The sequence below is a fragment of the Ruditapes philippinarum genome, unplaced genomic scaffold (genome assembly GCF_026571515.1).
Source record: "Ruditapes philippinarum isolate M1 unplaced genomic scaffold, ASM2657151v2 ctg2530_1_1_1_1, whole genome shotgun sequence".
Lineage (NCBI taxonomy): Eukaryota > Metazoa > Mollusca > Bivalvia > Venerida > Veneridae > Ruditapes > Ruditapes philippinarum.
Window position 1 is genome coordinate 245,045 of NW_026858537.1, and position 12,267 is coordinate 257,311.

The following is a 12,267-nucleotide window of genomic DNA, read 5'->3' on the forward strand; positions in this document are numbered from 1 at the left end:
ACAGTAATAAATTCATCATCATGTTTTTATTGTGAACTAAAAACACTTATATCTACATCAAAATCTATGCATTATTATTACTGTGAGTCCCATCATACTTAATTGTGACATTTTGTTATTGAAATCTAGGGGTACAGTGATACAGTCAAACCTGTATTGAGATATAGTGTGATACAGTCAACCTGCCTTAAAAGTATATTTTTATAATATAGATTTTTATAATATACATGTAGATAATATAACACTACAATAGCCATTTTTTACTTCCAAAATGGTAAAAACACTCCAAACAATTAATACAATGTACACTTTTATTCAAATATGTGTGAACATTTTTCATTTCTAACCCTTCTTAAGTCTTTAGCAAATAGTATACAAAAAGGTGTTCGTACAAGGTAGGTGAGAATATACTGTGATCCAATATACAAGAGAATATCCTGTACCACAGTGATTATTGGACAACCCTGTATTATAACATACCGGTATACATTTATTGTTGCACCATTATTCATGGTATGTAATAGACAATGCTGGATCATATTGTAATGGTATGCATTTATTTTTGCACCATTATTCGCTGCATGTATTGGACAATGCTGAATCATAACATTCTGGTATTCACTTATTGCTGCACCATTCAACATGGCATGTTTTGGCATGTTTTCAATAGTGGTGCAATAATATACCGCAAAACCGATATTTTATTGCACCACTATTGAAATCTTTTAAACTTATAATGGAATGTTCCAAATTCAAAGTTGGCCTTGCCCATTACACAAATTTAGCAATTTCAACATTATAAGCTTACCCCTTGAAAGAACGTAAACATAACATCTTTGGTCGTGTTTGAATCTCGAATCTTATCCTTGACCTTTCCAATAGCCTCAGACACGGCTAACAGAGCCACAATACCTGACACATGGTTGTCTGCACTTGGGTAGTTGTCCTCAAACATGGAGAAAGAATCCATCTGCAATATTACGTAAAAATATTTTTTGATGAAATTTTTTTACTAAATTTTACAAATTTGTTGCCAAGCAAACTTCAGCTGATGCAGCAATTAACTGTTGACACACAAAATATCTGAATAGGACTTATTCATTTTTTACTAACGACATAACCATTCATCATTTTAGGGAAATTTTCGAAATAAGAACAAAGCGAATAACAAATAATGCAGACTACAAGAATTTTTTTCAAAATCCATGGAAAAGTTACGTCCTCTTACCTTGAAGTGGGTATGATAGTCATTAACAATTATTTAAAGTTTCAAAGCAATACCTCAAAAGGTTAATGAAATAAGTGGTATGGTAAGAAAACTAAACCTAAAGTATAACGCCGACCCAGATGCCCGGGTGCGTAAGATAGCTCTCTCTATCATATAAATATGATAGCTGAGCTAAAAAGTGTAGACTGTATGTTTTCTAATTGTCTCTTGTTGGGAATGGGGGAAGTCAGGGCCTTTCCTAGACATTTTGGGAAAAAATGTATTGTCCAGTTTGGGAAATTTTGCGTCGTAAAATTGCTTAGGTTGGAAAAATATTTGGTTCCTTTTGAAACCTCCTTCATGCTCTTTTAGCATTTTTAATTGTGCAAAACTGTTTATTCGAACCTATGCAAACATCATTCAAAGCATAAAAAATATATTAAAATTTGATGATGAAATGTGTGGAATCATCAGTTCTGTTTGATACTATATTGGAATAAACTCCAGCAAAACTTGAGAATTTCAGTTCAATTGAGATTTTTTTCCCTCAAAGATTGGGAAAAAATATGCTTATTCGTGTTTGGAACTGGTCTGGTAATCTAACCCGTAGTGACAATATATATATTGGGAAAAAAGCATGAAAGTCAAAACATATTAATTAACAACCATTCTCTTACCCTAGCTGCAACAACAATGACCGATTTTTCTTCTCTCCTCATATCTTTTGTAACGTCTTTCACTGTGGCATACACATTCTGATCGCCTAAAGGATCACAGTATCGGTCAGGATTGAGGTTCATCTGGTGGTTAGTTCTACGCGTACAAGTTTCCGAGTCCTTCGCTCCGTCCATACGGTCTTTCAACTGTACTGCGCATAGGGGATACTCTCTCGCTACACCGCTGACAGATGGTGCATTGAACTTTTTATAGCACTGACAAGTAAACAATTAATAAATGTTAAGGATTATTTCAATGAAATCAGAATATTTTGAAACCTCAAAGGAGTCGATAAATTTGGATTGATAGAATAAGCATCTTGATGTAAAAGGAGGCACACAGAACCTTTTGGTGAAAGGAAAATTAGCACAGGTGGGGCAACATATGCCTGAAAGCAAAGTTGTTTAAAGACAGAATAATAACATTTCTGTAGAGGGAAGAGGCCCATACATGAAAATTTGTTTGATACAGGCATTCTACATAATTTTTCAATTCTGTTCCTTAAGTTTCTAATGGGTACAGATAATAATGTGAACTATTTTGGACCTATATACAATATATATACATATACCATCACCACCACAAATTAGTTGCATTGTGTCAAATGATCAGAAAAATGTGCTGCCTGACAAAGATTTGAACTAAGGAGCTTCAGAATACCATCCTGCAGCTATACAAACTAATTTACCTAGCAACATTCATTAATATTTTCTCTCTAATCATTGAGCAGTGTTATACTATGGCACTTACTTTTCTATGATAAAATCAACATCAGACTCTTCTTTTAGGACAAATTTATATAAGTATACCAAGGTCCTGTGGTACCAGACATTACCAAAAAGTGCTGGTCCGACGGACCTGACCGGTAAAAATATTGTCGGACCTGGAAAAATTCCGTCCGAGCCTGTCAGACTGTCCAGTAACAATCTTAAGATTTTACATTCAACTTTTACAAGATAATATTTAGAATTAAAATAAACACAGTAATTATCAGTATTATGTATTCCAAATCAACAATTTTCATCAATAAATTTGCCTATACGAAGTAAGAGGGATAAAATCATTAAAAAATCTAATTGTAATATCCCTTTTACTGTTCAGCACGTGAACAAATACTTACATCCGGTTTAAAAATTATTCTCGACTGCAAGAAATGAAAGTTTTACGCTATTTTGATGGTGCTCTGCCATACGGTCCAGGGAAAACTGATTCAGTCGAGTGATTCTTCCAAGATTGCTGAACCAAATGTCCAGTAATGTCAAAATACTTTTCGGAATGTCTGTGGTACTTACTTTTTCTATGATAAAATCAACGTCAGACTCTTCTTTAAGGACAAATATAGGTATACCAATGTCCTGGAACATTAATCCTTCTCCAACAGAGTTCCACTGATTCTTTGAACAGTCTCCGTAAGTAGCATCCCCGCTATATAGACCTACAATACATAAATTATAATTATGATCATTATAAAAACTAACACATCTTTTACACTCCATCATCATCAGCTTTCTATCTGTACCCTTATCCACCTAAATTTGTCATTGATGGAAAATTTTGTATCAATATATCGAGGGACAAATATCGACGATATATTGATAATATCAACTTTGACAGTAGATACATTGAAAAAACATTTAAATTTGTGTTATGATTCGGGATCATGGTATCATGCATGCTATTAGACATTACAAATACTACAAACTAACAGAAAGTTTGTATTTTTCTGGAGTTTTTTTTGTCACTAACATTTGCTCAAGTTAGCCAAGAAAACTGGAAAAAAGTGACTTCTCTTATTATGCAAAATAGAGAGGTATATTCATTGACAGAAATAAATAAATTTTAGCCTGTATAGATATTTGAAAATGTGTATCGATATTGAATTGGATGATTGATATTGATGATATATAATGATCAGGGCTCATCCGGGAGGGCGATTCAGGCGAAAACTTCGCCGTGTATATTTCCATTTCGCTCTCCCAATTGATCAAAGAGAAGTCAACATCGCCGATAAAATCTTAATTCCCAAAGAGTAATTACTTAGCGATGTAAAGAGCAGAGATTGTATCCGCCCATATGACGACTGCTAATTATCATTATCCAATCAGAGCGTCGCTTTATACTACCCGTCTACCTGTATGCAAAGCGATAAACCGCCTACTCTAATCAGTAAATAATGAGAGCATCGGCCCGAAACGGGTATAATAATGTGACAGTTTTGCGAGTTTAATACGGGATTAGGCGATAATTATATATTGTTTTTTCCCGATCATCTAAACACGTGCAAATCTTCCCTAATTGATATACACGCGGTGTTTAACCCGAGTAAAGGCGATGTGCAATGGTTTTTTCACGGCTATCACAAAACTGTTAGTCAATTTAAAATAATCAATTTCATTAATGATCAGCAACTGGATTAAAATCTTAATCATGTTTTGAATGATTTCAGTCTGTTAACATCAAATAAAAATAGTTATGTCGCTCACGTCATGGCTACGAAATGTCCAAAGAAAGTTAGCTGATTCTGATACATCTACGCGAAAATTTAAGAAACCCAATTCGCAAAAATCTTACGATTGGTATATTGTAGACAATGAGAGTGTTTGGCATTGTTATCTTTGTAGAAATGCCAAATTTGACACAGCTTACGCACGTGGGCACGATATCCCGAAAAAACTACGAATCATGATGGGCATGCTACATATCGGTCGTATACATATATATCATGTGTACATGTATATAACAACAAAATTTGTCAGGAAAGAAGTGTTCTTATTGTTTCAATATAGATATGAGTTTTAATGTCATAAATATGACGCTCAGATTAAGATTTATCAATATTGTAAATATCAAAAAGCATTATTTATAAAGATATTGCCAGTTTAACATTTCATGAAAATAAAGGGAGGTAATTAGAAATTTATTTTCTATAATTTCTCAGTCAAAGTTTTCAATAAGAAATGAATGTATATAATTTTAGTGATCAAATATAATGTGCACAAATGTTTGCAGTACATATTTTACATATTCTTCGATGTTTGAAAATTGTTTTATAAACATAATTATAAGCACATAAATGTGGCATTACAACATTGAAGGTCATAAAAGAATTTCTGTAATCAGAACAGAGTAGACAGATATTGTTAGTCAATATCCAATGTAGATATTGTTAATCAATATCCAATGTAACTTTATCTTGTATGAAAAGTGAAGAAAATAATAATATAAAATTAGTTTATTCATCATATTTTTTCTTACACATTATTATCAATAAATCTACATGAAAATACATAAACAAATATTTAGAGAAAACTTATAAATAGCTGATAAATAGATTGTGTTTATATTATAGTTAAAGGATGTATAGCCATGCATGTTAATGCATACACATTGGGTTGTTTCCCTTCTCCCTATTTTTCGCGAGGAAGTCACTTCTCCCTAAAATTTCCACCCAGGATGAGCCCTGATGATACTGCAATATCTAATGACAGCCCTACAATGAACTTGAATGTCTTTCATACATGTCATAAGACACCAATAAGTAACTGTATATAGTCGGTAAGAAGGTAGATACTAAGAATCTGGCCTGACACTATGAAATGGCAACATGAGTCTGTAACTATAGTTTTCAAAGTTTCAAAAAATTTAAATTATGAAAGAATTTGATTCAAATAGATTCTAGTTTAGCAGACTCCAGAAATAATCAATTGTGCATGGTGTCTGTTAGTTATCTCTGTTTTTATTCTTTATTCTAAATTTTGTTGTAGTTTAAAAAATAAATATTTAAAAGAGCAAGGTGTGTGGGCTGCATGCCCCAGTAAGCAAGTGTGCCAATCTTGTTTATCTTCTTGAGTCAGCTAAACTAGATGTGTACCTTTTTTAAAACTGTTGCAAATTAACTACATGTACATGTACTAAATGTTGCGGCGAGATTTTAAAATGGATTTGCTGTTTTCCAAACATCAATTCGGTTTTCCAAACATCAATGTAGCAACTATACCCCACTGGGAGTGATAAGTGGGGAACAATATTCTTCACTAGAGGTGATCAGTTAGGGGTGATTTGGTTGTTTGATTGATTGGGTCACACTGACACAGTATATGCGTTGACGTTTCAGCTTAACTAGTGAAGGAAAACCTCAGGTGCCCTTCTGTGCATTATTTTAGACAAGAAGGTCACTTGAGTAGAACTACTGACGTTCTGTAAGCTAGCTGGATGGCTTCCTCACATGAAAGAATCCAAAGTTCCTGGCGGGATTCAAACCCACAGCAATAGACACAAGTTGTTTAAAGTCAACAACCCTTTACAACCCATAGTAGGGTGAATTGAAATAGAGATACTCACCATAGCCTTGGTTAGGACAGGACTGATCAGGAGAGAATGCCTCGGCCGGAGGGTATTTATGTTCTTTATCTGGTACCTGTATTACCATTATACCATTCACTTTACCAGAATCAAGTAATCTTTTTACTGTCTTCCTATAGAAATTAAAAGAACATCTTGATCATAAATTTTGACATATGAACATTTACTTGCATACAAAACAATGAATATAATCAATGAAATTTTGAAAAGTTAGTGTGTTGTGTAGAAAAAAAACTATATATCAGAAAAAGTACAAACAGACTGACAAATGAAAATTTTATATCTTAATACTGACTTAATTTTTATCACATTTAAAAAAGCCTTCCCTAATAAGAAATTTTGATATCCTTTAAACCCACTACTGCATGAGCATTAAAAATGGCTGTTTTCATTGAAAACCTCCTGTTACAAGTTAGAATTACTATTGAACTGCAAAAAATGCTTCAATACTGATCAAACTTGGCACAAATGTTGACAGGACTATCGCCTTTGTAATGGTATGCTCAATTCTAAATTTCCTGTTACCATGGAAATGAGGGGACATACAAAAATTGCCAAAAATCACTATTTTGTGTTGATTTTTTCCATCAAAACTGATCTCAAAGTGCTGCAACTTCTCAATGGATTGAGAGAGTCAAAGGCTTTTCAGGGTTGGTTACACATTACCTCAAGATCGATCTGAGGCCATTTATAGTCTCTCACAAGTCTCTCACAAGTCCAAGATTTTATTGGCGATGAGGGTAAACCTCAGAATCTGATCTTTGCAATATAGCTAATATAATAGAGAATATGCTTAAGAACAAAAATGTTGACTGATTATAGTGATTTTATATAAATTGTTAATTTCTTTTTATATATGATTGAAAGTAACAGTCCACATCACCATACATGAACACAATTTATCATGTCTGCCAAGCACTTTCTTGTTTATAATTAAAAAGCTGATATTAAATGTAACAAAAAGAGTAAAGAAAAGGTGTATAGAATTTTATCAGGGTAGAAGAATAAATAACAAACTTACATGTGAAAATCTTTCGGATTCAGTAATACAGCATATGGTTTATGTGGACCTTCATTTAGAAGCCAATCTAAATCTGACTGTGTATTATTCACATAATATACAACACCGACATTCCCCTTCGGATCAGCTGTAAAAACATGATAAAGTTGTACTTAAATTTTGATTTCTAGAAAAATGCAATTCTTAAATGCATATCTTGACAATATTTAGTAAACTTTCTTATATATAAATAAGTTTTTTTTTGTAGATAGTGTAGAGCTGTCATTGATTCAGTGCAAAGCATATCAATGATATATCGATATCAAGTAACTAAAATCAACGATACACCGATATATCGATAATATCCTATACTCACTTGTCTGTCATTCATTTTCATACCTGTTTCAATGATTTCAGTCAAAAACATGTTCTGTACAGTGTCTTGTCCACTGCATGATTTTTTCTGGACAATATTATTTGTCACCATTGCTATGAAATAATTCCACTTTATTACAAAAGCATCACATTTGATATAAATAATTGTTTCTGCATATATTTTGGGTGAATTGTATAATTTCTAGACATTTAATTTATAAGTCAAAAGTATCGATTTTTAAAATGTGTATCGATTATTGATCGACAAAAAAATATCAACGATACATCGATATTGTCGATATCGATGACAGCTCTAAGATAGTGAAAATATATTTTGAATATTTCACTGTGAAATATCAAAATAGTTAATTTATTATTTCATGTATTTGATTTATATTTTGAATATTTCACTGTGAAATTATTGAAATATAATTTCACTACAAAATATCAAAATACATAATCAGTTCAAATTTGTAGATGTATACTTTGAAGGATGCTTTGTTTCTTTCAATGTAAAACCTAAGTATATATTTTTAAACAAGCCTTTTTTTCAACATTTTCGGAATGCCACCAACACCACTGAATTTTGAAAAGTAGAGCTAAAAAGGCCTGGTGAACATCAGTTTAATTAAAACGGCCTGGTGAACATCAGTTTAATTAAGAGGTTTAATTGCAAATAAAGTATAATAAATAAACGAATCAAACCAGTAGTTCATAAACTCCCTACAATACATGTATATAACTTACTCTCCAATAAAAAACTAAAAAAAACTTAAGAAACAAAAATAAAAAGTTTTTGTTTTCCTTACATGTGCATCCAATCTGATGAGTCCCATTTAGCCTTCTAAAACAAGGTGATCTTCCACCTGACTTAATCTCCACATAGATCTTTTCTTTTGTTCTCTCACAATAACCTGAAATAAGAACATGTACTTGTACTTTGACATAATTATATATTGTCTCAGTTTCCTCATTCTGTAGAGCAAAACATTATTATTTGTACCTTTAAATTATAAAAGTGAGTGAAATAAGAACATGTATTTTGAAATATAAAAATTATATACATCTTCCTGCTTATATAACAGACTCTGATATAAGGCCTCTTCCGAAGTGAAATTTTCTTAAAAATCATGCAGTTTTCCAAAAAATCTCAACTTAAACCATTTTCACTTCCCAAATCAGCAATTTTAGTGATAATTTTCCCCAAAATCAAGTGGCTAAGGCCTATATTAAATTAAGTGAGAAAATCACTGAAGTTTCTCATCCTGTAGTGCAAAACATTATTATTTGTACCTTTAAATTATAGTGGTGAGTGAAATAAGAGCATGTACTTTAAAATATATTGTCTCAGCTTTTACATCCTGTAGAGCAAAACATTATTTGTTATTTTGTACCTTTATCATGGTGAGAGGAAGCACCTTTGAAGAAAAAGCCTAGTATAGAGCCAGGCAATAATAACCTCAGACTTAATACTGATTGAAAGTAGTTCTACCACATGGTTTTATATGTAAACAGAAACAGAGGGTGTAATCTTTGATTATGTATAACAAATGTATATATCTGACATCCAAAGGAAAATTAGGTCTATTTTGGTAAAATAATGATTAAATATATGTCAGGCAATCATAATAAACTATAAAATGCTCACTGTGTACAATTATAACCAAATCTGATTAAATGTCAACAGGTAGACATTTTGTACTTCGGTTTTTACGACCATAATAGTAAGTATACAAATATTGGACTGTTTACTTTTGTATCTGTAAAATTACTTAATTTAGGTGGACTTTTATATATGTATTAATATAAATTTTGGCTTCAACTCCTAGTATTTAATTACTATTTGTTTACATGTTTAGTTTCTATGTGTAGGTTAGACTGAAATACCATATCCGTTCTGTGTATTGTTACTACTTAGTATTTAGGTCGAGATTCTTATCGGAAGTTTGAGGGAAAGGGCCGAGAAGATGCGATTCCAGGCAAGTCTGCACTTTGGTAGCTCAATTTTTTTATTTTGATATTTAAATCCCTTAAACTTTGAATGGACTGTTCTAAATTTAAATGTAAATTCATATTCTTTGTATGTTGTGTAAATGTAAATTGTTATCCATTTTTTGTAGATTGGACAACCTTATCATCTTACATGGCAATTTAAACATTGCTTACAAGAGGGCTATGACAAGAGCTCCACTTGCATTTGCAGATGTTTTAAAGACATGACGTTATCTTTTAAAGTAGAGAACAGAATTATGCATACATGTACATTGATTCCTTTCTGTACTGCATGTTAATCACACAAAAAAAGCAAAAATATGTTTAAACAATTTTTATTTAATAACGTATTTATACTGTTGTCTTTGAACAGCATATCAAGACATTAAGTCAGACATTAAGCTAATAAATATGATCATAAAAGTGAAGTCTCCCTTTGAGACCTTGCCATATTTTATATATTATCTAGGGCTGGGATGACTCCGTAGCAAAGGTGATTGGACTATATTAGAGTTATTTGTGACCAAGACTAGATCCAGCCTCCACCCCCCCCCCCCCCAAAAAAAAACAAACGAAAAAACAGGTGACAATCCTTATAGTACAGTGTTATATATAGTCTATTTATAAGGATTGTCACCTGTTTTTTGGGTCTTGGTCACAAATAACCCCAATATAGTGTCCAGTTACCGTTACAACCCCCTTTGCACCGTAGTGAGTATGGGACAACTTCTAGCAAAATTATCTAGGGCCGAGCTTAGGCCGACTCAATAAAATTTATCAGTGTTTATCGCCCTCTATGGCTATAAACGAAAATAGTGATACAATTCTAAAGATCTATTAACTCTTTTCAGATTGAAAAAAAAGTTTTCTTCTGTTGTTGAACACTTACCATTAGAAAAAAGAAAGAAAATGGGTAATAACACATAAAAAATAAACATTTTGTTTCCTTCCTCAATTGATGAATCATTCACAAGTAACCTCCCTTTGCTCGTCATAATCGTTGGACGTTTGAACTCCTCGTAGCGTTTACTTCCCATGACTAGTACATTAAGGTCAGACTAATGTATTGATTTCTTCCTCTTCTTTTTCCAATATAGTACAGACACCTTCCGGCGCATACTCGTACTAGCGCAGCGCGATGTGAGAAGTGTCTATGTATGTACAAAGTGATTTAAAAAGTACTATATATAGTGCTGGTAAAAAGGTAAAAAGACCTGACAGTCTATCGGAGAGTGAGTTGTAGTACTTCCCTCTTGAAGCTGTCTATGGTTGTACAGCTTACAACTGTCTGGGGAAGACTGTTCCAGAGGCGGATGGTGTCTGGGAAGAAAGATCGCTGGTAGCACTGGTTTCTTGCAAATGGTACCAGGTAGTGAAGTCCGTGTCCTCGAGCAGAGATGATTGGGATGAGGTTGTATGTATAGGGACTTCAACTAGGCCGTTTATTTCCCGAATACTGGCATGATGAGAAATGTTCCTTTAAATCTATTCAGCGTTTTTGAGAGATTATAATGGCCAATTTTTATATCGAGAGTATTGATTTCAACTGCAGGCCATATCATGATGTTAATGAAGGGAACTGTTCTTTTCTGTTTTGCTTATCACAGACCTAACACATATTAGAGTTAGACGCTAATAAGAAAAAAAAAATGAATATCTAATATGAATAAGAGAATACGCAAAGTATGTTAAGGAAGACGATTCCCTGTAACTGGTCAAGTCAATCAGTCCTTTCTAAAAAATTAATTCCAGATTTTAATGACACTACTGTATGTATTTATACTGTATTACTCTGTGTGTCTCTGTGTGTACTCAAAATTTCACATTTTAAAAGAGAGCAAATCCAGCAATTATTAATTTTGTATTTTCTAATATAATATTTGAGCCTAATATATTTTTAGGTAATGAATATTCATAACACATGAAAAAAAAACACTTCACGATAACTGTACAAATGAATTTTAAAAACTAAAAATACATGTACTTGAAAGATGTTGACACATTTTGGGCAGAAAATGTTCAGTGTGGCGCACTCGAAAATACACGGTAGTATGATTTTAGTTGTTGGCGAATCGTTCAGAATAAAACGACAACTTTATTTCGAGACATTGCCGATCCGCTTCACTTACACCTTTAAAAACATATTGCCCTTGACTTAAATGATGAGAAATGGTCCCTAGCTAATCCTACCAATTTTGAGTTTTAAAGAGGTGATTTTATAGCAGAATGTTCAAAATGCCTGACACATAATCATGATCTTGTTATAGGGTTTTTTTGCAACATAACTTTTAAGAGGATTACCCCCATTTCATTGAAATTATCTGCCGCCCACATGTTTGACGTACACTTCTTATAAATGCAAATATCAAAGTCACAAATTATTATAAAAACTTATGAAATATTTCATTTTCTTAAGAAAAAATATAGTTTTTAAATTAGTTTTCATACATTAAAACGTCCATTTTTTTTACAAATTACTTCATGTTCCATTGAATCTTAAGGTTTCCTTTGCGCCTTTTCAGCCAATCGCTGGCCATGTTGCAATACGATAGTCTGACAATGAGCAAATATGTTCAGTTGGTGCGGTCGTTATCTGGTAGTATGGCGTAAGGGG

The 12,267-nt window shown here is 32.6% G+C and overlaps 1 protein-coding gene across 2 annotated transcripts in view; it reads right to left on the minus strand.

Moving 5' to 3' along the window:
• LOC132753523 (nicastrin-like) overlaps positions 1 to 10,651 on the minus strand; it is a 28,701-nt gene extending 18,050 nt beyond the window's left edge. For both annotated transcript variants that reach the window (XM_060744003.1, XM_060744004.1), the window contains exons 1-7: positions 10,543 to 10,651; positions 8,471 to 8,575; positions 7,308 to 7,434; positions 6,266 to 6,399; positions 3,217 to 3,359; positions 1,885 to 2,139; positions 809 to 970 (exon numbers count right to left, since the gene is read on the minus strand). In XM_060744003.1, coding sequence (XP_060599986.1) covers positions 809 to 970; positions 1,885 to 2,139; positions 3,217 to 3,359; positions 6,266 to 6,399; positions 7,308 to 7,434; positions 8,471 to 8,575; positions 10,543 to 10,648 — 1,032 coding nt within the window. In that variant the 5' untranslated portion in view covers positions 10,649 to 10,651. The remainder of the gene's footprint in view (positions 1 to 808; positions 971 to 1,884; positions 2,140 to 3,216; positions 3,360 to 6,265; positions 6,400 to 7,307; positions 7,435 to 8,470; positions 8,576 to 10,542) is intronic.
• Between the last annotated feature and the right edge of the window lie 1,616 nt (positions 10,652 to 12,267).